This window comes from Pongo pygmaeus, chromosome 7 (genome assembly GCF_028885625.2).
Source record: "Pongo pygmaeus isolate AG05252 chromosome 7, NHGRI_mPonPyg2-v2.0_pri, whole genome shotgun sequence".
Taxonomy (NCBI): domain Eukaryota; kingdom Metazoa; phylum Chordata; class Mammalia; order Primates; family Hominidae; genus Pongo; species Pongo pygmaeus.
In genome coordinates this window covers 9,351,083-9,378,764 of record NC_072380.2, presented here as the reverse complement: position 1 = coordinate 9,378,764, position 27,682 = coordinate 9,351,083, and the positions used below count along the sequence as shown (strand labels likewise).

The following is a 27,682-nucleotide window of genomic DNA, read 5'->3' as shown; positions in this document are numbered from 1 at the left end:
ATAAGAGACAAACGATTGCATTCTTTTGGGTCTTTGATCAGCCTTTGGTTGATCAGTCTTTGATCAACCGAATACACAATTTACATGTGTGTTTAGGGTAGAGGAAAAGTCACTTGTGTCTTAGTCTGGCTCACTGAATCTGCATTTTTATAGAAGATAACAAACATAGGGCACGTGAAGCAATCAGGTATGCATTCGTCTCAGGTGAGTAAAGGGATGACTTGGAGTTCTGTCCTTTGTCCTGCACCTGAGAAGATCAGCTGTCAATTTACATTGCCAGGGTGAAATTCAACAGAACTGTTTTAGGGTACAGATCTGGGGGCCCAACAGGGAAGGTCCTTGTGGGCCAATTGTGAGGGAGGTATGTAGGTTTTATCTTTGCAGCTATCTTGTTTAGAAATAAAATGGGAGGCAGCTTTGCCTGATGCAGTTCCCAGCTTGACTTTTCCCTTTGGCCTACTGATTTTGGAGTCCTGAGGTGTATTTTCCTCTCACGTTTAACCTTGATGGGCCTCACAGCCACTCCTGAGGTACCAGCAGGACAGTCTGGGTATGTATTTTACCAGTGAGGATGCTAGCTGGAGCTCAGAGGGCTGGTTTCTCAGTTGTGCCATGGTTCAAAGGGACTGGCTTAGTGCAGAGCGCCTTCTGTAAGCAACACTTTGTCACTGAGACAGGTTGCCAGCTGCTCCTACTTGACTCGAGATCTGAATCCTTCTATTTCCTCTGTCTCCACTTGTAAGTGGTTATTGTTTTAGTATTTCTGTGACATGCTTGGCTGTGCCATTTACCTAGTGCCTGGAGCCAAACTGATTTAGAAAAATGAGCCCTGAGATGCCCTGTAGTTATGCAAATGAAGGCAATGTTCTCACTTTCTCCCTGTTAGGTTTATAATAGAGCACATTGCAGGGTAGAAAAATTAAGTGACCTTGCCAGCGAGCAACTCAATGTTCTTTTTTTCCTCTTTCTCTCGTTTTTTATGCACTTGCACAGATCTCTTTTCTCCTGATTTCATATATGAGAAAAATCAAGATAGAAAGCTTGCTTGGGAGTCAGCAAGGTATCTAATGGCAAAATTGGGATTAAAGTTCATAGCCACATTCATTAGTTTACTTTTCAATCCTTGGGCCTCAAGGATTGAATAAACTCAAATTTATTGCCAATTAAATTCTATTGATCTAGAATAGCACCAAATTAGTGATAGGGTGGCTGGTCATTTGTTTTTGTATGGTGTCCCTCACTGAGCCTGGAACTGAGCTAGGTGCTACCTAAACCCTTCTGAGGAGATGGGGGTCAAACCTGCCCGAAAGATGTTGTCTGCGTACACCCATTGCCTTAATACAGTCATCTGTCACTTCTCTTTGGAGTGTTCCGTAACTTGACAATAGATCTTTCTGAAACACTAGGAACCCTATGGTTTAGATTTGAGCTTTGGCCCCAGGAATTGCATCTTTGGTGTGAAAAGATCCTTTAAAGTCGGGGAATTTGGGGTGTGGCCAGGTGTCTAGGACTATCTGTGAGACGCAGGCTGTGGTGGACACATCTCTGTGAGGCAGCAGGAAGGAAGGGCTATTTTTCTGTGGCTGACAGATCTGGTCAAAGGTCAGAGAACAATTTAGGCTTTACGACCCATCAGAGGCAGCTAGAAAGAGGGCTGACAGTAAGGCCTGTGTCAGTTTCCATGGACTGGACAAAGGCCGCCTGGATGGCGTTGCGTTGCACGCCCATGCTGTGCAGATGCATTCAATTCTGCATGAGGGTGGAAAGAGAAAGCAAGCTGCAGCTTCGATAGGGATGGCGATTCCGGCTGGTCTCCCTGCTTGGGCTCTGAGAGAACATGAGGAGGGGGCTGGTAATCGCAACTTCCTCAGTGGGCTTTGGTTCTGAGGGCGTCTCACAGCATGAGCATATCTCGCTAGGATGCACTATGGGTTCTAACATTTAGGTGCTCACAATACATACTGTGTTGGGATCCCTGCACACAAATCAACAAATTCACCTCCTGCCCCAAAGAACAGGGTTTGTCTCCGTGCTGCGGGAGCCCTGGCTGTGCTGGGCCCATGCTTGGCGGCTCCCTGGGCCACACAGGCATTTTGCAAAGGTGACTTTGCACCTTAAATACTAACTTGAGCCCCGACTAAGAGGTCACTCGGCTGTAATTGAACCAAATCCACACGAGTTTCCACAGACTCTGAAGAAATCTGAGCAAAATGTGCAGGACTAAGAGGCTTAATTTGTTTCCAGAATTTTTTTCTCGTTGTGATAAAATCCATACAACATAGAAGTTATCATCTTAACCATTTTTAAGTGTACAGCTCGGTGGCAATGAAGTACATTCCCGTTATTGCGTAACCACCATCCATCTCCAGAGCTCTTTTCATTTTTCCAAACAGAAACTGCATCCATCAAACACTAACTCCCCACCCCTCCTCCTCCAGCCCCTGGCACCCACCCTTCTACTTTCTGTCTGTATAAATATGACTACTCTAAGAACCTCATAGAAGTAGAATCACACAGTATTTGTCCTTTGTGACTGGCTTATTTCACTTAGCATAATGTCTTCTGGTTTCTGACGGCTAAGAAGCTTTTTATAAATTAATCTTTTTAGAGATTTGCAATGAACATATGTCTTTGCTGGTCCTGTGTGGAGTCAGTCGGGAGGATGGTGGTTGCCAGGGAAGGCACACAGGGCTGCGCCAGTTCAGGAGAGCAGGTCTGAGCTGGGGCTGGAGTCCCTCCTCCTGTTTTCCCTTCAAGCTCTGCCAAGGGGCCCCTTGGAGGCGGGGATGACAACACAGCCCTGGCTGCGGCCGCACACGTTTGACATAGATTGTTTCATCACGTTTTCCCACAACTGTAGATGGCAGGTGTGATTTCAGTCTGTCTTACAGACAAGGAAACTGTCTCAGAGAAGTTAAGGAACTGCTCATGGCCAGCCAGCCTATGAATGGTGGCATCTGGACCACACTCGGGCCTGTCAGCACCCAGAGCTGGAGGACTCTCCCGGGCTCCTGTCTGCTTAGAGGTAAACTGGGCCCAGGGGCGGCAGAAAGGGAAAATCCACAGCCCTGGGTTAGAACCCAGGTTCAAGCTGAGCTCCACTCCTTACTCGTTGGGTGGCAAGTCACTGCCACCTGGAACTTCTGTGTCCTCATCTACAGAAAAGAGATAAGGCCTCTTCTCATCTCTTCCAAGGACAGTGAGAATGAAATTCAACAACAAATAGCATGGCAGAAAATATGAACTATGCTGGCCAAATCAAAGTAAGAGGTGCACCATCACTTAAGTCCTTTCTCTCCAGGCCAAGGCACAGAACATGGAACCCAGCAAGGACCCTCCCAGTTTTAAGCCCTCATTAAAAGCCTGAAAAGCTGGCCAGAGTGACTCAACTCTCATTGTGGGTTTCATGCTGTCTCTGGCAAAGGCTCTACCATAGGATGTGCCGATTTCCAATCCCCGCTCCCAGCGTGGCCTGGTGTCTCTCTGAGAACAAAAGCACTTGCTGAATTCTCAGAGGTGCAGCCTGTAATCCCAGCAACCCCATAATTAGGGCACAGAACTTGTTGAAAGGGAAGAGATGTCATTGGTCAGGGGCTGTCCAAGCACTGTGGTGACAGGGTGTCCCCACCAGGCTTGGAAGAAGTGAAAGGCGGCAGCCACACGTGGCCCCTTTGAAACAGCTGTGCTTGTGATTTCTGCTGCAGATGTTTGGTTTTTTTGAGGCAGACAAGAATGCTCGTTAAGATGTGAGCCACTGCACCTGGGTGAAGTGTTGAAATGTTCTAAAATTATACGTGATGATGGTTGCACAACTCTGAAAACACTAAAAACCACTGAATTGCTACTTCAAATGGGTGAATTGTATGGCATGTAAAGTTTATCTCAATAAAGTCTTTTTGAAAAAATTTTTAAAGACCAATTTAAAAAAGAGAGAGAGCGAGCCAGGTTGTTTCTCAAGGTAGGAGGCAAATCCCCAAGGGCAGGATTAAGTCACTAAAGACAGTAATTAAATGGCTCTGGAAGAGGACAGAGATTTCCTTACTTCCAAGCTTTACTTGGTGAGGGGAGGGTGTGGCGAGGGGGCTGGAGGAGACGGGCAAGGTGGCCCTGGAAGAAGGACCCAGAGAGGAAAAATGCAAGGGGAAGGTCAGCTGAGGACATTCAGATCACAGAAAAGTCTAATGCATCAAGCCAGTGGTTTGCTGGGGGGTCTCTCTGGACCTCGGGATTTTCCTGGGGAGTCAGAAGAGCTGACTCCTACCTCGGAGCTGGGTGGAATAAAACAAAAGCCGTAAGAAAGGTGTGGGAAACAGCATGGCAGGTCCTGGAAAGTTAAACAGAGTTACCATATGACATGGCAATGCCACTCCAGGTACACACCCCGAACAAATGAAGGCAAAAGCTAGAACCAGGATTTGTACATCCATGTTCACAATCACCAATAGGCGCAACCAACCCAGTGCCCTCCACAGATGAATGGATCCATACAATGTGTGGCCTATCCATAAAATGCAATATTATTCAGCCTTGAAAAGGAAGACAATCCTGGCACATGCTATAACATGGATGAATCTTGAGGACATTATGCTAAGTGAATTAGCCAGACACTAAAGGCCAAATACTGTAGGATTCCACTTAGAAGAGGTTCCTAGCGTAGTCCAATTCATAGTGATGGAAAGCAGGACAGTGCTGCCAGGGGCTGGGGAGAGGGGATGGGGAGTTAGCGTTTAGTGAGCACGGAGTTTCCATTTGGGAGGATGAAGTTCTGGAGATGAATGGTGGTGATGGATGCACAGCAATGTGAATATATTTAGTAAACTGTACATATAAAATGGTTAAAATGGTACATTTTACATTAACATATTTTACCACCATTTAAAAAACAACAGCAGAGTCTGCAAATTTAGAGCGATCAGTTCAATCCAGTTTGCCCAGGACCTACCTGGTTCTAGCACTGAGAATCCTGCATCCACGGGACCTCCTTAGTCCTGGGAAAACAGAGATGGCCGGTCAGCCTGCCTGCAGCAAGCGTGGCCGCAGGTGCTGGGGAATGGGGGCCCAGCCTGGACAGCTGGAGGGTGGTCTCAGTGATGTTGTCTCTAGCCTGAGTGACACTGGAAGCTGATGAGACCCTGAAGAGTAGTCTGGGAGGTAGAAGGGCCTCTCGGGGGGTTACTGGAGATGGGGGCCACAGAAGGAGCGTATTGGACCAATTGGCCAAAAAAAAAAAAAAAAAAAAGGATTTTGTTCTTTGCCAAAGGCCCGAGAGGCTGGCTGGGGTGACTCAACTCTCAGTGTGGGTTTCACGCTGTCCCTGGCAAAGGCTAGTCTACCATAGGATGTGCTTTTGGGAAAGGCAGCATTTTTGTGGAATTTGCGTCCTTACTCAACATCCCCTGGCTGATCTGTGTTCACTTGCTTGGTCTAAAACACTGAGTGATTTCTTCACATTCAAGGGAAGCAAATACTTTTATTCTTAGTTGCCAATGAGATCTGCTCGAATACTTTCTCTGATCCCAGGGACTGATGTCTATGGGTCTAAAACCACCCGAAGATTTTAGGAATTAAAAATTTAAAAAAGGACATGTACTATCATCAGAGTGAACAGGCAACCTACAGAATGGGAGAAAATTTTTGCAATCTATCCATCTGACAAAGGGCTAATATCCAGAATCTACAAAGAACTTAAACAAATTTACAAGAAAAAAACAACCCCATGAAGAAATGGGCAAAGGATATGAACAGACACTTCTCAAAAGAAGACATTTATGTAGCCGACAGACAAATGAAAAAATACTCATCATCACTGGTCATTAGAGAAATGCAAATCAAAACCACAAGGAGATACCATCTCACACCAGTTAAGATGGTGATCATTAAAAAGTCAGGAAATAACATGCTGGAGAGGATGTGGAGAAATAAGAATGCTTTTACACTGTTGGTGGGAGTGCAAATTAGTTCAACCATTGTGGAAGACAGTATGGCGATTCCTCAAGGATCTAGAACAGGAAATATCATTTGACCCAGCAATCCCATTACTGGGCATATACCGAAAGGATTATAAATCATTCTATGATAAAGACACATGCACACGTATTTTCATTGTGGCACTATTCACAATAGCAAAGACTTGGAACCAACCCAAATATCCACCAATGATAGACTGGATTAAGAAAATGTGGCACATATACACCATGGAATACTATGCAGCCATAAAAAAGGATGAGTTCATGTCCTTTGCAGGGACATGGATGAAGCTGGAAACCATCATTCTCAGCAAACCAACACAGAAACAGAAAACCAAACATGGCATGTTCTCACTCATAAGTAGCAGCTGAACAATGAGAACACATGGACACAGGGAGGGGAACATCACACACCGGGGCCTGTTGGGGGGTAGGGGGGTAGGGAGGGATAACATTAGGAGAAATACCTAATGTAGGTGACGGGTTGTTGGGTGCAGCAAACCACCATGGCATGTGTATACCTATGTAACAAATCTGCACATTCTGCACATGTAATCCAGAACTTAAAAAAGAACATGTAATTGTCAGACCATTGGGAGCACAAGGAGCAACTCTATGAAGGTGTTACCTTTAACCCACCACGGTTTCTGCTTCCTAAAATAAAGGCAATGCACGGACCACCAGACAAATCCTCCCCTTTTCAACAAAAGTCTTACCCGAAACCGTATTAATAGTTTGTCTTTTTTCTATCATCTAATGCTTCCATTCCTGAAGAATGTGGCTGTGTGCGCTTTGGCTTATGGAACCCTCTGTTCTTTTGGTTTGGTGAAATAAGGGCTGTGATGGCAGCAAACCTGAAAACACGTTTGGGGCAGAGATTTCTGGATGCATCTTTAAAGCTGGCTTGAGAGAAATCCCAGTGCACAGGGGCCAACCAGAGGCGAGAGAGTGCGTGTCCTGGAGAGCATGGTAATCAGCCCAGAACTGGGCAGGCAGACAGAATCCCAAGGTGGCGAAGGGCATTTTGTCTGGTCCCTTAAAGTCAGGCTCTTGTCTCTCCTATCCCAGCCTAATAGCTACAATTAGTCTCTGATGCATGCTGAAAAGAGGGTGCGTGTAAAATCCAGGCTGTTTTGCCAGCTGTGTGTGCAGACCCAGAACATGTTCCACTGTCCCACGATTTGGGAATGGGACAGTTCTTGAACCCAGGAAACAATTTGTGTAATCTCTTTCCTTATCTTATTTAACTTCACCTGCAGGTCTGCCTTATTATTTTCATAGTGTTGTGCAGGAGAATCCACTTAGAAGCCTCGGTAAAATTGTATGACATGATCTCGGGTTTGGTCCCTGAGAAAGAGCCAGATTAACGCTGGCAGGAAAGAAAGCAGGAGTGCCCTTCAAGCGCGCTGCTGAAGGGCAACTGGAGGTTCCGGGGAAATGTGAATAAAGAAATGCAAACACCCCTAGGAACCAGGCTGGTCTTGTGAATTGATTTCCAGAGGAAGGCTGGAGCTTGTTTCGCAGAGGTCTCTATTCTGGGAGGCTGCAGCCCAGCGGGAGGGAGCTGGAGCTGACTCTCCTGGCGAGCGGAGGCCACACTCACGCTCTGCAGCCCGGGGCCTGCAGGGTGGGGAGTCTGAGCCCGGCTGGTCCTGGGTTCTCTTTCAGGCCCCTAGCCTGGGGCTGTGGGTGGAAGGGGTCAGGTGCAATGGCTCCTGTCACTGGGCTGACTTGCATACAGGAAGGAGACAGCAAGATGACTCCATCTGAGCCAGGCCTCCAGGGATCCTCCCTGCCAGGGGCTCCTGTGCCCCCTGGGGAATGATGGTCAGTTTGCTGGGAGGGAGAGACCACAGCCCCAGAGCTGGGCAGAGAGCAGGAGGCTCTTCGGGCCCTGCCGAGGACTCCACAGCAAGAGTTAAGCTCTACCCCTGTGATGAGGCCTTTGATTTTTCAAACTTGGAAGGTGTAGGCCAAACTACACCTTCAGGGGTGAGGCTGGCCTTTGGGAAGGACAGAGTGATGCATTCTGAAGAGCCCCTAGATCTCCCGCTAGGGGCTTTGGGTTCCAGTCCTAGTGCAGCCTCTGATGACATGAGTGACTCTGGACAGGTGGCATGTGCCCTTCACAGAGGATGCTGATCACCTTCCTCCCCTCCCATCAGATTGCATCTTGGAAGTGAGGAGGTTCTGGAAGCTGTACACCCAAGGAAGACATTCTGTGCCCGAGAGAGAGCGGGAGAGATGTGACTGCTGCTGGCTGGGTGAGGACAGGCCCAGATCAGCGTCACTGGCACCACCCCTGCACTTGGGTCCTCTGCACGTCAGCTCCCAGCATCTGGGCCTCCTCCCTGCCTGCCTCCCCCTCGCTCAATCTGTCTCCACTCAAGAGGCTGATGGACAGGTCTCCCTGCTTCTTCAAATCTTTCAAAGGTATCACGGGACCCTCCTGTTCCCTTGACCTCTCCAGACTCCTCTCTCCCACCCTGATGCCCTTGCCCCGGCAGGGCAGCCACACTGAAGCTCTGTCCCCTCCCCTGTGGTCCCTTCTCCACCTGTCACCCTTCAGGACCAGCTCAGCCTTTGTCCCCCTCCCTGCAGAGGGGATGACAGCCCCATGGGCGCCTCCTACCACTGCCCCTCCATGCAGCCTCCCCCATGGCACCCACGTGTTGGGCATCGGTTTCATTTTTTATCACGTGTCTCCCACTAGATGACAAAACACCAGAGGAGAGACAGAGACTGGGGCCACCACAATGCCTAGGGCATGCTCTGGTGCTCAAAAGCCATTTGTTAGATGAATGAATCAATGAGTCAATCCGTTAGTTAAATTTTGCCAGAGTCACGTCTTGATTTTCCACACTCCATTACCCAGTACATGTCTCCACGGCTGGGACAGTCCTGGAGAAATCACTCTTCCCTCTGCTACCTGGGCTGACCGCCACCCTCTGGGATCTCCCACTGCCCCCAGGCCTGTGGAGAGGCAGCCAGTAGAAAGGACAGAGGAGCAGCCCCTGGTTCAAAGTCCTTCTCCTCAACTTGCTGGTGATGCCACCCTGGGCAAGCCACCCCACACTTAAGCTTCAATTTCCTCATCTGCTAAATGAGCATAATAGTACCCACTTATTGATAATAATTGACAATAATTAAATGGGCACACACTACTGATCATTTATGAGAATTAAATAAGCCCATATACACACACTTTGTACAGGACATTGAGTTCCAGCATTACTAGTTCCACTGTAGCCCGTCTTCATACATGGAACCACAGAGCAAACCATTCAATTACGTTTTTACTTCCCATATTGCCCCACCTCCTGGGTGCGGGGTCCCTGCGGGAGCCTTTTTTGCTCCTCACACCTGGCTCAGGGCAGGTCCCCAGCCCAAGCTTCACCCACCTTTACTGAGCGCTCCCTTATCTCTGACGACTGTACTGCCTGTCACACGTCACCAAGCATGGTCCGGGGTTGGGTAGGGCTATGTTATCGTCTCTATCACCAAGTGTTGCCAACGTCAGAGGGCTGGTAATGCCAATGCACTTCAGATTGGAGATGCGAGGGGGACCCTCCCACTCAGGGGTGTCCTTAGCTTGCACATGAGGAGGGCCAGGCCCACCACTAGGGGCCAAGGCCTTCTTCAACTTCCCTGCCACTCCCCTGGAGAGCAAGTGGGGGCCCTCGTGAGGCCAAGCAGCCAGTCCCAGGACTGCTGCCCCTGCCAGGCTGTGAGGATGGCCCAGGCACGGCTGTTCTTGCTGGGTCCCCGGCAAGACCTGCAGGAAGGGCTGGCTCCCTCACCTCTGTGAGCTCAGCCATGCTGCTGGGGGTCTCTGGGCCAGTCGGTGGAGGGAGAGAAGACACCCCAACAGGGGCCGCCTCCCTGCTCTGACAGGAGGTCCCCTGCATGGCCTTCTCAATTCTACCTGCAGGAAGGCCTCCCCCATCTGCAGGCAGGAATTGGGGCTTCATCACATGAAACTGGAAGCTTTAGCCGAGATGACAACTGTCCTATGGAAACAGAGTGCCGAAGTGCCCTGGGGTCACCCGAGAGCCCTCAGAAGACCCCTGGGGTGCAACTGTTGGGATTTCTAGGCTTTTCTCGGGTTCTCTATCCCCTGGTTTGGAAACAGATGTAGCGGGAGCTTCACATCTGATGCTGAGTGAGAACCAGCTAGGAAGGTGTCAGCAGGCTGCTGACCTCGAGGGAGGGAGAGCTGAGGGCAGGACATGAGCTGCTGGAGTGGGGCCCTGCGGGAGTAATTGGGGCTCCCAGGCACCTGCAGTTGTTATAGATTCCTGCCTGCGCCTCCAAAGGGAAGTGAGGCAAATCTATTTTCTGCCCCACCCTCCAGGCTAGTTTGAGGCTGTTTTGTTCTCCAAAGTCATTTCATACTCCATTACTCAGGTTCCTGTCTTCTTGGGAAGAACATGCTTTGGGCTTCAGCTGCCGGGGGCCTCACAGTTTCCTATAGCATTGTGGGTAAATCCAGACCCACTGCAGGGCTTTGAGGTCGGGCAGATCTGAGTTCAAATTCCTGCTCTGCTGATTGATCTTGGGCAAGTTTTTTAACCTCAGTTTTCTCATCTGTGAAACGGGGATAGTAATCGTGCCTACCCGGAAAGATTGCTATGGCTATTGAATGATGTGAGGCGTGTGTATAGACATGTATAACACAGCACCCCACCATCCCAGGGGCCCAGCAACTGTTCAGTGTCCTAATGTCACTCATTCCCCTCCTCCCTGCTCAACGCGCTGCCAAGTAGGGATTTATTATCATCATTTTACAATCACAAAACCAAGAAGGCTTGGTTAATTGGTTTACCTAAAGGCACACAACTAGGATCTGGTAGAATCTGACTTGAAGTTGAATCTAATTACAAATATTATGCTTTTCCCAGTGCACTCTTGACCAGTTAATGAGCCAGTTGCATTAGAATCACTTGCAGGTACTTGTTAAAACCCCAACACCTCCCCAGGTTTATGGAATCTGAATTTCCATGGAGGGCTGGGAGGGATCTGCAATTTTAGCAAACACTCTGGGTGCCTCACCCAGTAGTCACTACCCCCATACCGTGGTGTGCTGTTATAATGGGGAGGGTGCCCATCAGAGGAATTGGGTTTATTATTATAGAAGAAACATGAATGGGAAATAAGGAGAAGCTTAATGCAATTACGTGGACAGGCATGGATCTGGCTGCCCAGGAAGTGAGGAATTTGCGTATTTCCCTTTGGTTAATTTCATCATCCACTCAGCACAGCCCTCAGCTCACCAGATCATCTCAAAACTCAACTTACTGCATCTCTATTTTAACTTTTGTCACACCATGCTGCTGTGTTTATGTGCCTGTCTCCTCCTTGGAAGGGAAACTTCACAAAGACAGGAGCCCTGACCCATCCACCCTGGCCTCACCCCACCCCAGCACGGAAGCCAGGCGGCCAGTGGAGGCTAGTAGTGCCGAATGGACACAGGGCTGGATGAAAAGACTCCCGCCTGCCTCTCTCAGCCCCGGGATTGCCATGAGCTGCTATTCCGGTGAGGTGCTGCTGTGGGGATCCTCCAACTCCCTTCTCCTTGACCCTGCCAGACAGCCAGGAAAGGGAGAGCAGCAGGACCTCCCGGTTGGGGTCAGCTGCAGCTCCCTGGCCAGCAGCCCCACCTCATCTGCTCTCACATCAAACAAGAATGTTGGGAGATTGAAGGCCTTACTTTTATTTTATTCTAGGAGATTCTATGCCTTAAAAAAATCTGCAGAGTACAAGGTGAAGAATGCATACCGATTACACTGGCAAGGGAGAGAAGAGCCTGGTGCTGGCGCTTTTGCTTCTTTGGTCTTTTAATAATCTCTTTCCCCTTGATTATACATGATATATTCCTATTTTAGAAACTTTGAAAACTATAGAAAAGTCAAAATAATATTACCATTCAGAAATAAAGATCATCAAGTTTTGGTGTATTTCCTTCCCTGGTTCTTTTGTTTATACTTTCTTTGGTAACCCCCAAGAGGCCGTATCTGCCCAGATGAATAGAACAGGAATCTTCCTCCTGCAGGGCTGGTGCCAGACAGGCTGAAAGCCCCGGGCTATGCAGAGAAAACTTAGCCTTGGGCGAACAGAGGCTGGGACTAGAAATTCTCTTGTGAACCAAATCCCCGCTCAGCCAGTGCCTCGCTGATGGCTCTGAGCAACTTGCTGTCTTCATCCTGAAACAGTGCAGCTGCCCCGTCCCTGCAAATGGTTATGAGGCATTGCTAGCAACCTCCTGTGTGACCTTTTACAAGTATCCTGTTCTGAAGGGTTGAAGCACAGGCTTTCTGGCAGCTCAGGGCCCCTTGACTTGGACATCTGATGTGCCCAGAACAAAGGAAAGAGATCTGGATCCAGAACCAAGTGATGTGTGTCTGTGTTGTGGCTTAGCCACATCCTTGCCTATGACCTTGGCCAAGTTGCTGTAAACTTTCTGTCCCTCAGTTCTACAACCTGAGCCTCAGTCTTCTTCTCTGTAAGATGGGAATAGCAAATACTTCCAAGCCTTCTTGCAGGATAGTGTATATATGGAAGGTTCCCTAGATGGGGGTTATCAACCTGGCTGTAGCGCCCATTTCCCATCAGAAGACACCTGGTGAGTATGACCTGCCATTTGGCCACACTGCTTAGCACACATGGATGACACCGGCCTCAGAGGGCTGTCCCCTGACATACCAGAATCTTGGGCATACCAAGCAGGCAGCACAGGCAACAGAGGGTTAACAGGGAGAGGGCAGCCCCCTTGAAGCCACGCTGTGGCCACAGTGGGGCCAGCTGAGTTTAGGTCACAGGCCTCCTGCCACGACAGGCCCTAAGTGATGAAAACTTGTCAAGGTTCTCTTCTTTTTTTCTAACAGCCATAAACACCTTCTTGGTGTGGGAGGAGGGAGGAGACGGCGGGAGGGGGGTGTCTGCAGGGATCACACACCTGTGTGAAACTAAAAGAAAAATATCACTGGGTGCCCAGGGCTTCTCACTACAAACTGCCCATTAGGAAGCCGGAAGGTTTTGGTTTTCATCCTGGCACTGCATAAACCACGTGGAAGACTTTATTGCCCCTTTTCTCTGTCTTCCGGGTTGGCAAGGGAAACTTGTGGGTGTGAATGAAGAGAGAAAACAGAAAGGAGGGTCCTTGCTCCCCTGTGCTGAATGCCCAGGGCCCCATCCCAGGGAGTTGGCTGATGGACCCAAGCCCGGGAAGAGGCGTGTGCGAATGCTCTGAATTCCAGACTCAGCTAGAGAGGAGAGAATCCCACAGCTCCAGGTCATGCTCTTTTCTAGCTCCCCTACTTCCTCAAGCAATGCCCTCCCCGCACTCCCACCCAGGCTACTCGGCTGCCTGGAAGGTGAAAGCTGGGGGCTGTGACCTTCTGGTGACCTGAACAGCCTAGAACTGCAGCTGCACAACGGCCACTCCCCTGAGCCAGTGTCCCAGGAGCAGCGAGACTGGGCCTCGCCTGGAGCAGTCAGGTGGCCGCAGTCCTGCCTGCCACAGCCAGAGAGCCATACATCTCCAGCTCCGCCCAGGGAGCCCAAGGTCAGGCCGTCTTAGCTGGGAGTCGCACTAAGAAGCTTGGAGGATCTACTTGCTGATCCCTGGGGGGCGTCAGGAGTGACAGTCATTTCCTTGAAAGCTGAGAGGGAGAGCTGACCCCTGAGAGCTGTTTGTTAGGATCCTCTCAGCCTCAGAAATCAGCCACAGTCAGGCAGTCATTCTGCCTTTTAGCTGGTCTTGTAGGAGGTGGGAGCAGATTAAGACGATGCTTACAGACCCAGCACTGCCTGCCTCTGGCTGAGAGGACATTGACCACTGCCTCCTGGGAGAGCTGCTAGGTGGTCAGAGGACAGGTTAGAGTCTGCCTTCTCCTGCAGTCCAAACTCCCTTTGAGTTACGGAAAATATCCACACGACTAAGGGAATTACAGATTTCTAATCGATTTCCTTGGCCATGTGAGAACAAACAACACATTTGCACTTGAACCTAACAAATCTGTAGGAAGGGCTTGCCCAGGTGTAGAGAAAACCACCTTCTGGGCTTAAAATACGACAAAAAAGGTTATGCAAATCACTTTCACTGAGTTAAAGAATAGATTAATTTTTAAAGATGCCTTCAATGAGTTAAGACGATGAATGAGGGAAACCATGGCATTAAGTTTAAGGTTTTGACTGAGACTTAAATAGAGCAGAATGTGTTTGTTCTCCAACGTTGAACTCTCAGTTTTCAATCCAATCAAAGGGTTTTGCAAGTTGCTGTCTAATCCCGGCAGCAGGTGGAACTGCACGTCCAGCCTGCCTGCCTGCCAGTCTGTGTCTGGTCTGCTTTGGGCCTCAGAGTTGCAATCTTCTGAATGAGTGTGGTTCTTGGACCACTCAGGGTGGGATGCTGTGAGTTTGTTAACTGAGGCCCATTCACAGACGGAGCCCTAAGCCACATGGACGGTTATGACAGAGACAGGGCTCAGAGCTCCCGCTTGGGGATCCCTGGGTCTGTCCTCTGAGGTCCCTTCTTGGTCCCCTGGCCCTGGTCTCGCCCTCCTTTAATTCCCTGATACTCTAAGTGTGGCCCGGGGACTAACAGAATAGTGTCACCTTAGAGCTTGTTGGAAATTCGAAAGCACAAGCTCCATTCCCAACCAAAGGGACCAGAATCTTCATCTGCACATGAGCCCCAGTGACCCACATGCACATTAGAGTTTGGAAGTCAATGCTCTGAGACATTCTCTATCCTGCGACGAGGATGATTTCTGGAGCATGCATCATCTTGGTCGCTGCTCTTTGAGCATGCCCAATGGAACCTTCTGCGTTGGGCCACCTCACGAGCCTCACCTGCTACCTCTCTCCCCATAGCTCTCTACCCTGTATGAGTTCCAGCCCCGGCTCTGTGGCTCACTCATCATGTCATCCTAAGCACGTCACCTGACTTCTGTGGACCTCAGTTTATCCATCCATAAAATGGACACAGTGAGAGCAATCATGCAGTCTTGTTGTAAGAATCAGAGATCACGGAATGAGGCTGCAACTCATTCAATCCTGTTTCTCTCTCTGCCCCCACCCCCATGCATTCTGTTGCCTGCTGACATTTTTGTGATTTACGTTTTTGGGAATCAAACAGGAAAAGTAGGGGTACCAGGAAGGTCATCCGACAATTAGAAGAGCTGAGTAATGCCTGCGAAGTGCCTGGCACACAGGACGCACCCCTGGTGGCACAGGGAAGTGGCTAGAGGAGTGGAAACAGTGCAAATATAAAGCACTTTTAATAATGCTAATATTCCCTTTACCCTATGTACGACAGCCTTTGGTAGTCAGATTAGTCCTGACAATTTCTGCTCTGCTGTTGGCCTATGGAGCCTGGCTCTACACATCACCCACGGTTGTGCCTCACCCTGGGCCACCTTCCTCGCTTAGCCAGCACACTGGGCAGGGCACTTCATGCTGCTTGGCTCACAGGCCTGGCAGGAGATGCGAGCATGACTTGTAGACTTGAGGCCCAGGCTGCACATTAGAAGCACGCGGGAGCTTTAAAAACCACACGTGTGGTTAGCACCCCCAGACATTCATTGGATTGGTCTTCGGTGTGGCCTAGGCTTTGGGAGTCCTAAAAGCTCCCCAGGTGGTTATAGTACACGCCAGAGTGAGGGGACGAAAGGACGATAAGCAGGCCAAGTTCTAGGAAGCTCCATCCTAGTGGGCGCTATGCGGAATGCTAACTTCCTTAAAAAGTAAAAGCCTCAGCTCCCACAGGCAATACAATCTCAAATGAACTCGAAACCAACAAATTGTATCTTTGATGAACAAGAATGTTTTTTGTTCCTTCTTAAGAAAGCAAATCAAAGCAGTTTAGCCTCAGCCATTCAAAGAGCAGCTGGGCACTGTGCATCTCCGCTCACCTCTTATACCCCCCACCAAGAGCACCAGGGGTGACAGAGCACCCCAGAGATATGGCTCAAACCCGCAGGTGCCTCATCTTCTCCGAAGCCGACAGCACGTGCACCCTCTCGTTACTAGAGACGGACATAACAGAATGGTGTGTTCTGAGAAGCACTCTCGGTATCAAGTGTTAAAACCCAAACAGGCTTCCAATTAATCAGTCAGATCCCTGCGTCCCTGAGCCCTGCCCCACTCCAAACCCCAGTGGATTCTCTCAGCCCCTGAGGCGTTCCAGGCCTCATGGGGATTTAGTTTTCGAGATTCTGCAAAACAAACCAAGCAGGCCTCAGCCTACCCAGCCGACCCAAGAGCCACTGCCAGCTCTGGAAGGCAGCTGCCATTGACGGCTGGCTCACCTGTGGCCAGAGTGGCCTGACTCGCAGGTGTCACCTGGGCCTCAGGGACGGGTGGGGCAGGGGTTGAGAGCTGGGGTAGGGTTAGCTTCATGCCTGGTGCTGCTGAGAGGGTGTCGTGCTAGACACGGGTGATTCTCCCCTGGGGGGGGTGGGAGGGGACAGGGCACCCAGCTCTGCACCCCCACCCTGTTCTCAGGCTGAGTCACCATGCACAAAAGATGCTCCTATTGGCAATCTGCTTTGCCTATGGGCAGGAAAGTGACCGCGCTGCGGTCCCAGCTCAAACACAATGTGCCTTTAGCTCACACCTGGCCCCGCCCTGACTTCTGAGCCAACTCCTCCTCTGAGCCTCCTCACCGAGCTTCTCCCCAGGCAGGACCCATCCCGTCGGCTCTGGGCAGCTCCACAACTCCTCACCACTCGAGCACATTCCACACCGAGCCAGCTCCTCACAGCAGCACCCTGCACAGCCACACCCCAGCCACTGTGCCCCTTGGAGCCACCCAGCCAGCGCCCAGCACAGGAAGAGGCCGCTCACGTGCAGAAGAGTGGTCCCCGCAGTCGCAGGCAGCTGGGGTGGACAGCAGGGTGGGGAGGTTCCAGCGCAGAGGGAGGGGCAGTCACACCCCAAGAGCCAGACTCCAGTACTGGGAGCGGTGTTGCGGGGAGGGGGGTACACCTTAACATGGGTTCTGGTTCTGCCAGAAAACACCTGCTTCCTCCATTAGTGTCTGCGATTAGAGGCTGATGACACCTGGGTCCCCCCAGCCACATACAAATGAGGCCTGCCTTCAACTCATGGGAAGATTACAGATGTGCATTTGGAGGGGAGAGAGAGGGGAAGAAATACATGGTGGGGGTGGGGAGACAGACAGAGAGAGACAGAAAAAGACACAGAGAGACGGTGGCATCTCCTCTTTTCTGGGGATTCTTGGGGGCAGCCACTCACCAGTTCCTTCCTGAGCCAGGCTATAGCTTCATCGATGCTCTGAAAGCCTTCCAGCTTGCCAGTGGACAAGGGTCTGGCGCCTTGGCTGGCACTCCTGGCAGGAGGGGGGTGCTGCCCGGGCTCTCTCAGGGGGAGCAAGGGCTCCTGCCCCCCACGCTCCCCCTCCTCCAAGCTCGCCCGTGGCTCCGCAGCCGGCCTCGGGAAGGGCCAGGTCTGCTCCTCCAGCCTGGCCTGCCATTCCAGGTAGGAGGGCCTGCGGGTCTCCAGCCTCAGTTTCTCGGTGAGGGCCTTCAGGCTCCGGAGGTGGTCATCGGGTGGTGCGGCTGCTTCCGCCCCCTCTTCTGCACCCACTTCTTCCACGTGGATCTGGGGCACAGACATTCTACAGTCTGCCCTGGCAGCCGGACATGCGAGGGCACGGGGGGCACAAGGGGAGGCTTGGTGGGTGGCACAGTTGGGTCCCGCTCTGGGATGGCCTCATCCAGGTGCCCGAGGGCATTTCCGGGACAGGAGCCGGCCTCGGAGGCTGGGTGGCAGGGGAGCTAAGAGGGACCGCGCAGTGAGCCGCACAGGGCGCCCTCCTGGAGGCTCGCGTCTATGATCCGTCCTGGAATCCTGTGGGTGCCATGATCCACAGAAGGCAGGAACAGACAGCGCTGCAGGAATCTCGGGGCAGCCCGTACCAAGGTCTATCTGTCCTGAACGCACTCGAAGACCAGACTGGCAGGAAGAAGGCCCAGAGCTCTCTCCTCTCGGGAAGGGCAGGTGGCTGGAGACCCTGTGGGAGGGATGAGAACCGCATCAGTCCCGATCCCTGCCCTCCCACTCAGCGGCGGGCACGTCTACTCCATAGAAGGGGAAACTGAGGCTGAGAGGACTGGTGACTGTACTTCTCATGGCTAGTGCGGGATGGAAGTGAGGTCATTTCAACGCCTTAATTCAATGCCAAGAAGTTAATGACCAATCGAAAAATTGTGCAGTGTTTTACCATTTATATAAAAATGACTCCACCTCTACTATCTTATTTAATGCCCCCAGCAAGTCTGCAGGGATTTGTTTTTATTCTCATTTCACACACGAGGAACCCACATCTCCTAGAAGTTAAATGACTCACCAAGATCTCCCAGCAATAAGTTGTGGGGACAAGCTCAGGCTGTCTGAATCTGAGGCCACAGGTCTCTCCTCTCTATGGCAACGGCCGGAGGGTCCCTGGAGCCAGCCAGCAGGGCAACCGTACCCCACACAGGCTCAGGTGTGTCTGCTCCGTCCAGGTGCCACTGCCCCCTCACCACCTCCACCCACCACAGGTCCTGTCCTCCAGCAGCAGTTTCAACATCCAGGTCTTACTCCACGCTCCCAGCTTCTTCCTCCAAGAAGAAGCAATAAACCTGCAGAGACTCTTCACCTCTTCAGAGACAGAAGCAAATAAATCTGCAGCTGTGAAGGGAAGAAGGCGGTGGCACCTGGGCTGGATGGCTAAACGAGCAGGCTGTGACTCATTGTTCTAGAACGAGGCTTCTCGTGTTCATCTAAGTGCCCGCATGGCAGCACCTGTTTGGTAAGGACTTCAGCTACGGGATCTGATGTGGCCTCCCCATCTCCAGAGAGGAGGCATAAGCCCCGGCTCCTACCCCATAACATCAGACACAGGGTAGAAACGTAACTCCCAGTAAGAAGAGACTGCAGCCTCCAGACTCTGTGGTCCGAGGTCCATTGGGTGGGCAGTGGACATGGGTGAATCTAAGTAGGAGACATCTGATTTGGACCCAGGAAGTAAGTCCTGGACTTCCAGGTTGTGTTTAAAAAAAAAAAAAAAAAAAAAAAAACCCGTGCTGGGGGACATGCAGCTATAAAAAAGAATAAATTGATATGGAATGATGTTCAAGATAAAGCTTAAATGAAGAAAAGCAAGATTCTCAGCAGCCTGGAGAGTAGGCCACCCTTGGGGTGAAAAAGGAGAAAGAAAGAGGGATTGTTACTGACTTGTAAATGCCTAAAAACATCCCGGCCAAAAAAAAAAAAGGAAGGGAATAGCCATAGTCATTACACATTATTACTTGTTTGGAGTGAGGGGAACTGGGCAGAAGGGAGGTGAGGATAGGAGGGAAAAGAATTAAGATGAGGGTGGCAAAAGCTGAACAGGCAGCAGGACCACCTCGTGGTGTCCTGGGATTCCTCTCTGACATGGCACGCAGATGCTCAAGGAAAAGCAGAACTTTCCAGTCCAGACCTTTTCTTTAGCCCCAGCCTGCGGTAGGGATGTGACCGGAGGACATCCTGCTGCCCGACCTCTGCCGCCCTAGGCTACGAGCCTGCCCTGGCAAGGGGCATCCATGGAGAATGAGAAGGAATAGTCCACCCCAACTGGTAAGCAGAGAAACCCGCTGTCACCTCCAGCTCTGCTTGGAGCAAGCGAGAATCCCCCTGAGGAACTGGATTCTGATTCAGTTGGTCTGAGATGGGACTCAGACAGCAGTGTTCAGCTCCCCCGAAGATCTGAGTGTGCAGCCGGGGTGGAGAACCACTGTCTCCAGATGCAGACACTAGAGATGGGATCAGATGGCCTAGCTCTAGGTCTTGTCAGGCTTGCTAAACCTCATTTTCTTCATCTGTAAAATGGGAGTGATAAATACCAACCTCCTATGCTCCAGCAGATTGGCAGAGCTAAAATTCACCGGCACTCTCTGAAGACTTAGCACGTTAAGTCCGCAAATGCGAAATGTACTCATGGGAGTCTTCTGTGCAGTTTCACGGTCAGAATCTGTCCAAATCTAAAGACTTATCAGCTGCTTTCTGGGGCCCCTCCCAGGCGCCGTCTGCCTCTTTGCTGAGGTGCCAGGATCTGTTGTGAGCATGTCTGGGGCAGCTGCACCTACAGGGCTTCCTTCTCCCTGGCAGGGGAGCTCTGATTAGATCCATCAAAGCTTCCTGGAGAGGATTCAACTGCAGGCGAATGAGCAGCACCCTCCCTCCCTGAGTTCTGTGAGCAGATAACATGGACGAGGAGCCCTGGTGGCCCACCCCCTCCCCCACTGCAGTGCAGGCTCTCACTGCAGAGGTGAGGGCATCCCACTGCTGCTACCACTGCTGGGTGAGGGGCTCCTCTCAGAGTAGGAAACTGCTACAAGTCTGTAACTGTATTGCAGATAATTTATTTCAATTATTGGTTTCTTTTCTTTTCTTTTTCTTTTTTTTGAGACAGAGTTTTCACTCTTGTCACCCAGGTTGGAGTGCAATGGCGTGATCTTGGCTCACTGCAACCTCCGCCTCTTGGGTTCAAGCGATTCTCCTGCCTCAGCCTCCCGAGTAGCTGGGGTTACAGGCAGCCGCCACCATGCCCAGCTAATTTTTTGTATTTTTAGTAGAGACGAGGTTTCACCACGTTGGCCAGGCTGGTCTGGAACTCCTGACCTCAGGTGAAGGCCTGCATAGACCATGTCAGGACCATCTGGTGGCACGGGCGGCAGCCCCTGTGAACTGTGACCAGCTAGTGATGGTCCTCGGATCTGCTGAGTTTGGTGAAGTGCAGAAAACATGGTGTGCACATCTGCCCATGTGAGCCCCAAAATAGCCCCCAGAGGCAGGCGGGATCACCCCATTTCACCAAGGAGAAATCGAGGCTAGGGCAGGTGAAGTGCCTCACCCTCTGGTCACAGGCAGGTGCCAGCAGCTGGACCTGGGCACAATTCATTTGACTCTGTCTCAGCCTCTTTCTACTCCAGAGAGTGTGGGCTCTGGGTTAGAGCTCCAGGGCAGCCATTGGCTTTGTGACGTTGGCACTTTGCTTCATGACTACTCTGGGCCTGTGTGTCCTCTTCTGAGAAATGAGAACAACCGGAACGACTACATAATTTGCAAGGCTCAGTATGAAACGAAGATGCGGGGCTCCTTGTTTAAAAAGTTCTAAGAATTGGCTGGGCGCCGTGGCTCACACCTGTAATCCCAGCACTTTGGGAGGCCGAGGCAGGCAGATCATGAGGTCAAGAGTTCGAGACCAGCCTGACCAACATAGTGAAACCCCGTCTCTACTAAAAATACAACAATTAGCTGGGCGTAGTGGCATGCGCCTGTAATCCCACTATTTGGGAGGCTGGGGCAGGAGAATCGCTTGAACCCAGGAAGCGGAGGTTGCAGTGAGCCAAGATCGCACTACTGCATTCCAGCCTGGGTGACAGGGCGAGACTCCGTCTTAAAAAAAAAAAAAAGTTCTAAGAATTTCAAGACAGTGACAGCAGAGCATGAACCCACGCAAGGGGCCCTGTGCCACTGCCCACAGCCATGAGGCCAGTTCTGGGGATAATAACGTCTACCTCGTAGGTCCTAATCAGGGATTCAATAAGGTTACAAATGTAAGCTCTCAGCACACTGCCTGGTCTACAGGAAGCCCTAGACACAGTCATGTAGCCCTAGTCACGGTTTTTAAAATGTCATTATTAAGACGACGTAACCTATCAGAGTTATATCACTGTCACATGACAGATCATGACCCTCCAACTACACTGAGCAGTAACTCTGTTGGTCTCTGACCTGCTGGGTGGCCCAAGACAATCCCTGCACCCTGACATCCTTCCCTGGACACCAAACAACACGAAGTCAGTTGATCCCACCTCCCCCAGATTTTCAGGTCTCAAAACTTAGTGGAATCTGTTCTGCCATAGAAGGGAGAGAACAGCTCCACTTACTAAAACCATTCCATGTCTGCTCCCTTCCCTCTCTGCTCACATTGTGACTGCCCCGCCCACGGCTCGGGGTGTTGGGGAGACTCCACTGTGTGCTCTCTGCATGGCAGACCAAGGCCAGGCCCCAAAAGCCTGGTTTCTGGTCCCAGAACTGCTGACAAGCCGAGCACCCAGGCTTAGTCCTCTCCTCGTGGCCTCAGTTTCCTAATCGGTGCGATGGCTGAGGATCTAGGGAACCTTGTATGTGAAAGCTCTCTTTAAACTGTAAAGAGCTGTACCCACCTGAATAGGCGTGTGTGCAACGTGGAGAGGCCTGAGTTAGGGAGTCACTATTTTAGAGCATGTGGTCACCTGTAGCTGGCAGGAACGGGATTGCCCCCAGCACAGCCAGATGGTGAGGAGCTGCTGCAGGAATGGGATTGCCCCCAGCACAGTCAGACCGTGAGGAGTTGCTCAACCAGCATGTGTTTTCCTGGTCATCAGTGTCTGGGCAGCACTGTCCCCCTGGGTGCCCTGGTGCCTGAAGAAGCCCAAAGGGGTTTCTTCCCTCCCACTAGGCACAGGAGCTGAGCTGGAACGTCACCCATAAAGGCCGAGGGACGTGACAGCAGAAAAGCTTGTCACTGCTCACTGGGCACTGAGCTGGACCCAGCCTGAGCCGGCAGAGAGGTACTGGCCGGGTGCCGGGGAACAGACGCCAGCACTGGGCAGCTTCCTGGGCTGGAAAAGCAGTGGAGGCCTCCCCTCTCGCTTGACAAACCAGGGACTCCTGGGGCCCAGGCCCCAGGAGGAAGAGCCCCCCAACACTCTAAACAAACGGGCTTTCTTTACATGTAACCTGGGTCATTCCTAGGGGTGGAGGAGCAGGAGAAGGAAGCCAAAGGACGCTGCCAGACCTGGGATCTAAGGTGTCTAGAAAAACGAAATCAGACCCTGTAATCCCACCAGGCCCAGACATGCCCTGCCAGGCAGGCCACCCAGCAGCAGTGGGGACAAGCCCCTGAGGGGCGCGTCAGCCTTTCTGCAGCTCTGTGTGCCAGTGCCAAGGACCCATGCCACACACAGAGACTGCTGTTCCAACACGCTCCCTGGCTCCCAGGCCCACAGCGGCTCCTTGAAGGAGCCTTTGCCAACCATGAGCTAACTCCTCTGGCTGCTGGAGGAGCCAGGTGGGGGCAGCTCAGCCAACAACACCTTGTCTCATTATGACCTAATCTGTTCACCTGGAAAACGGTCAAATCCACTTCCTCGATGGGCTCCCAGGGGCAGGGGAAGACGCAGGCGCTGCTGACCCATCCCCTGCACACCTCCTCTCCCCACGCGCTCCTGCTGTTCCTTCCAGCCTCACATTCTCCACTAGAAAGAACCCTTTCGTTTCTCCTCGTAAGACACAATCTTTCCAACCCCGACCCAGCACCCCTGTCCCGCTGGACACCATGCTCTTTCGCACCCCTGACTCGGCACAAGCTTTCCTCCAGCCTGGAAAGCCCTTCCCTCCCTTCTATGCCTTAGTTCAGTTCTCAGGGATTTTCTCCTGGGGGAAGTTTTGCTTGATTTGCCCAGGCTGGGCTGTGTGTACCCAGGACAACCGGAGCACATCAGAGAAACAATTATGTCATCGCAACATTAGCTAACGCTTACACCACACCACACGAGGTGTGGTGCTAAAAGCTTTACATGTATTAACACATTTAATCCTCACAACAGCCCTATGAATTCGGGATATCATCATCCCCATTTTACAGATGAAGAGACTGAGGCACAGACAGGTTCGGCACCTTGCCTGAAGCCACAGAGCTTGTAAGTGGTGAAGCTGGGATTTGAACCTCTGCAGTCTGGCTCTGAGCTGGCCCCTAACCACTGGGCTTACTGCCCCTGTTAAGTCACAGCACTTACACCTAGGGCCTTTGTCGATGGTCGCCTCTACCAGACTCCCAACTTCAGGGCTAGAACCAAGCCTTTTATGCTGGACCCTCCAGGACTTAGCACAATGCTGCTCTCTTTAAATGCTGTGGAATGAATGAGCCAATAAAACAGATTTCCTCCCACTCACAGCGACCTGTCCTTGCTCAAATCTGAGCCAGCCTGGATGGGCTCAGAGAGGCAGAAAAAGAGACCCAGGCTTCCTGGGATGGTGCCTCCCCTCCTGTCCCCATGGATGCCACCCACCCTGCCTGCCCTGACCACAAGTGTCCAGACATAGGTGTGCAGGCTCTGGGCCTGCAGTGGGACAAAGACAGGAACAGCCGCAGCTCATGCCAAATCCCAGGACTGTGTGCTGGAGTTGGAGGGGACAGTCTGATGTGACAGACCTAGCATGAGAGCCTCCTTGGGGTCCAGTGCAGGATGAGGTCATTTCCATCCAGCAGCTTCCTCCCTCTTCTGGAAAGTGCATCCCCCTTTCCCACAGGAGCCCATCCCTGGGGTTTCCTTTCTCCTGGGGCGTGGGGAAACACAGGATGAAGTTTTGGTGTCAGAACCACTCAGAGGCCAGCCTTGCTCTGAGCTAGCCGGGGCTGCTGGGGCCACCACGCTCAGCACATATGGGGAAAGGGTCTACCTGGCGAGCAAAGCCAAGCAGACAGTGTGGCAGCCTGGCCATCAGAGCCCAGCGGCAAGGAGCTGGGGGCCCGCAGCTGGGCCCCGTGGGAAGCCACCTGCCCTGCCCAGGTTACACAGCGTATACCTTCCGCCTTTTTTGCTTCAGCTACTTTGAGTGGGGTTTCTGACATTCGTAACTGACTGACACAGCACGCACTGGAGAAGGAATATGAAAGAGCAGTGGATGCTTGCTGCTATTTGTCTTTTGTTGGACTGTCTGTCTATTTGCCATATCCAACCCCCTCTCCTTTCTGTGTGGAGGGAGCGCCCCATTTTGCGCAGAACAGCAGGGAGGCCGTGCAGCCTTCTCTGCAACCAGAGGACCACGTCCTCCTTTTCCTGGCTCATGCCCTGGTGACCAGGTGTGAGCATGTGACCTGAGCTTGGCCAGTCAGCTGCTCAGGCCCCGACGCTGAATTGGGTGCGTGTGAGTCTCAGAGGAAGGGATGGTTAGGGCACATCTGTGAACCAGCCCTGGAGGCAGATGTGAAGTGCAGGGGCGGTGGCATCCTCTTAGCCAAATTGTCTCTGCTGAAGGACTGGCCCGGGATCTCCTGCCTCTGCCTTCTGGATCCGCCCTGGTTCTGCCTATTTTCTGGTCTTTACCTCCTGCCAATTCTGTGGGCACCTGACAGCCTTACAATAATGTCATTTTCTCTTGCTCACAACCAAGAGCTATAACTGAAATGAGACAGGAAGCACAACTCATTTGGGGAGGAAAATATACAACTGAGAGCAAACCAGTGTCATAAAATGTCATGACAACCCAAAAGGCTCCCTCCGCCACCATTCCACGTGTCCCTTGGTGGTGGGGGGCTGGGGGTGGGGGTGCTGTGCGACCTCCCATTGAGAACCACAGGGTGGATGTTCACTGTCCTCCTAATGAAATCTTACTGAGTGTCCATATGCAGAGTTGACTTGTCTCCTAACTCACAATCCATGACAGGCTATGCTTGATGAGGACAGAATGACAATTTCCCATATGAGTGAATTTACACTTGCTCTGCTCCTCTGGCAGAAACGCCACCCATGGTTCCCTGTGCAAAATGGATACACGCTGGGTCATGGGACCAGCCCAGCTGGGCTACAGCCAGACATCGGGGCAAACAACTGAAGGGCCAAGCAGTCTGGCGAGCCATGCTCTTTTGGGAGTGGTGCCTCTGGGCTGTTTCAGGACTGTGACAGTTCCCAGAGGGAGAGGGGGTGAGCAGAGGCAGATAGAGCACGGAGGAGTGAGCCTGTGGCTGCATCTGTCTCCCACAGGCTGCTGCTTCCTCCACCTGCAGCTCCTTCCCTTCTCATCATCAGCCTCCATCCCACGAGGTTGCCTCGGGTCTGTTTCTGCAGCCTGAAAGTGGTGCACTAACCCTATTCAAATCCCCATTTTACAGGTGAGGAAACAGATAACTTTTCTCATGAAACCGAAGCCCAAGCTCCCATAAACAGACGTGATGGCCTGAGATCCTGGCCCAGAAAAAAGGGTGCTTTATTTAGCACCTACGAATGCTGGGGGAATGTGCAGACATGTTCCCCAGCGCCAGCACGGGCAGAGCAATGGTAGGTCACCTTAGAGTTCACCGAGTGTCAGCACACACATTCGGGCCTCACGTCCTTCTGACTTCACGCAGGAGAAAGTGGAGGCCACAGAGGCCGGCTGGTTCCCAGAACACAGATCTGCTGCAGGAAAGCTGGGGCGATCTTCACCCTCTGTCCCCTTCCTCACAGCTGCCCCCATACCCCTGCACTCCTGACCCCTCAGCCTGAGCCTGGGGACGTGGACACTGTCCCCTTCTCCACAGAGCTCCCTCCTCCAGGCTTCCTCTCCTCTGTCCTGCTGCAGGTTATCCTTCTAAAATGCAACTCGAATCCTGCCCCTTCTTAATAACTTTCCTACTGAATAACTTTATTATTGAGATGAGGTCTCACTGTTGCCCAAGCTGGAGTGCAAGTGGCACAATCACAGCTCACTGCAGCCTCACACTCCTGGGGTCAACTGATCTCCTGCCTCAGCCTCCCGAGTAGCTGGGACTACAGGCATGCACCACCATGCCTGACTCTAAAAAACATTTTAGTAACACTGTCAAGCTGCTAATATGTATGAAGCACTCAATATGTGCCAGGCACTATAAGGAGATAGCACCTCACTTACTTGCATGAGAATCTTGTGAAGTATGCACTATGATTGTCCCATTACACAGATGAAGAGACCGAGGCACAATGATGATAAGGCACAGGCCCAGTGGCACTCAGACTGTACCTGGCAGGGCAAGGACTGAAACCAGCAGACGCACAGCTCCTTGTGGAGGTGGAGGGGAGGGCTGAAGCAAGAGCCAGGAGGGCTGAGCTGGGGACCAGGGTCAGAGGCTCTGTGACCCTCTCCATGGTCTACTCATATAGAACAAAACAAGAGTGTCCTCTGGGAATCAAGTTGCCCCCGGAGATAGCCAGCTCTGTCTTGGTTCTGTGCTGTCCTGTGACGCTGGCCACTCCTCGCCAGAACCACCTTCACTGAGTTTATGGAGCACGTCTACACCGGAGCACATCTACACTGCAGGGAAGGCTGGGTCTTCTTATCCCATCATGCAGCAAACCGAGGTGGCAGCCTATGTGACAAGCCTAAGGCCCGGGGCTCCTCAGTGACAGCCCAGAGCCTACTGCCCATACTCCTTGGGGTTGCTGTGCCATCTTCTAGAACCTACTATCTGGCAGGACTAGCTATCACGCATGTGGAAAGCTTTCCATCTGCAGGTATAACTGGGTTCTCCCAGAAATTTCTGGAAGGAAGAATTAGCTACACTGTGACTTAGGGCCCTGCAGGATCCTCAGCAGGGCAGGTCTTGGGGGATGGGATGTCTTTAGTGCTGGCCTCGCCTTCTTGACCCCGACACCGTCTAGGTTGCCCATGGCTCTGCTGCCAAAGCCAGGCTGGGCTTGGCTGGCGGGCGGAGGCCCATGTGTGTGTGCAAAGCGCTCTGTTTCCTCTGCTGAGCCTGCTGTGTGTGTCACCAAGCCTAAAAGTCCACATCAGAGAGAGTCGTAGCTTCACTCAAGGACAGCATCTCCTGATTCCTCCGTCAAAACCTGTCGGGTGTAGGGGTGGCAGGAAGAGGCATCTCCACTCTACCTTGCCCTGATGTTGTGGTTTCAGCCAGGCCAGGCCCATCAGTAGAGGGCACA

The 27,682-nt window shown here is 51.8% G+C and overlaps 1 protein-coding gene across 2 annotated transcripts in view; it reads right to left on the bottom strand.

Annotated features, from left to right (window-relative positions):
- Window positions 1-27,682, bottom strand: part of FAM167A (family with sequence similarity 167 member A) — a 46,733-nt gene that overhangs the window by 5,179 nt on the left and 13,872 nt on the right. The window contains exons 1-2 of one of the 2 annotated variants that reach the window (XM_063668505.1): window positions 26,655-26,758; window positions 17,226-18,003 (exon numbers count right to left, since the gene is read on the bottom strand). In XM_063668505.1, coding sequence (XP_063524575.1) covers window positions 17,226-17,606 — 381 coding nt within the window. In that variant the 5' untranslated portion in view covers window positions 17,607-18,003; window positions 26,655-26,758. Of the gene's footprint in view, window positions 1-17,225; window positions 18,004-26,654; window positions 26,759-27,682 lie in introns of those variants that run through there. The other variant, XM_054499451.2, reaches the window with a different exon arrangement.